This window comes from Egretta garzetta, unplaced genomic scaffold (assembly GCF_000687185.1).
Source record: "Egretta garzetta isolate BGI_Z169 unplaced genomic scaffold, ASM68718v1 scaffold689, whole genome shotgun sequence".
Taxonomy (NCBI): domain Eukaryota; kingdom Metazoa; phylum Chordata; class Aves; order Pelecaniformes; family Ardeidae; genus Egretta; species Egretta garzetta.
The window spans coordinates 71,633-72,450 of NW_009260804.1; the positions used below are offsets into that span (position 1 = coordinate 71,633).

The 818-nt window shown below is 57.8% G+C and overlaps 1 protein-coding gene across 1 annotated transcript in view; it reads right to left on the reverse strand.

Moving 5' to 3' along the window:
* TTLL6 (tubulin tyrosine ligase like 6) overlaps window positions 1–818 on the reverse strand; it is a 12,346-nt gene that overhangs the window by 9,483 nt on the left and 2,045 nt on the right. Inside the window, exon 3 of the mRNA XM_035902282.1 lies at window positions 102–258. Within this exon, the coding sequence (XP_035758175.1) occupies window positions 102–258 (157 nt within the window). The remainder of the gene's footprint in view (window positions 1–101; window positions 259–818) is intronic.

An 818-nucleotide genomic window follows, 5' to 3' on the forward strand; every position in this document is an offset into this window, starting at 1 on the left:
CCCGCGGGCCGCCCCTGGCAGATCCAGGAAGACGTAGGGCAGAGGACACGAGGAGGCTGCGGGATGCAGGAAGAGCTGGGAGGTGGGACTGTCCCCATTACCTTAGAGATGTACTGCTGACAGATCATGTGCTCTCCATGTTTGATCTCCTCGGGATTACGTGTTAGGAAGATACCTCTCCCTTGGCAGCCGCTGTCTGGCTTGCAGATGAATGTTCTGGTTTTCCGTGTGCGTCTGTAGGCCTGGAAATCGCCATAGCTGTGCAAGGAAGGGGTGACTGTTACAAGCTGCAAAACCCCCACCTCTGCTCTCTCTCGCAACAGCTAGGTGCTCAAAGCATGGCCAGTGCAGACCCAGCTTCTGCGGCAGAGGAAGAGCACAACCACAGGAGGTACAAACCTCCCTGCGTGACCCGACAAAGCTCTCCCGGCTCCACCTTTTACTTGCACGCATCTCCACCTCCACCAGGAGGTTCATAGGAAGAGGTCACCACTGTGCATACAGGGGCCAGTGAGATTTTGGCTCTGCTGCCACAGAGAGCAGGAGAAAATAAACAAGCCCTGGCTACAGAGGAGGAGGTCACAAGCCTTTACACCCCCCCTTGCGCCAGCTCGTCAGCAAGCAGGCAGGAGGCCACGGCCGCAGCGTTCCAAGCAGGGCGCAGAGGCTCGCGAGCTGAGCACGCCGATCACGTTACGCGGCTGATCTTCAAGAGCAGCTCCCAGCCGGGGCACGGTGCTTTGAAGAGTCAAGCCCATCTGCCAGTTAGTTATTTTGCTGTAGACGGAGAAGCACCGTCTCGCTAGTGGGCACCACAT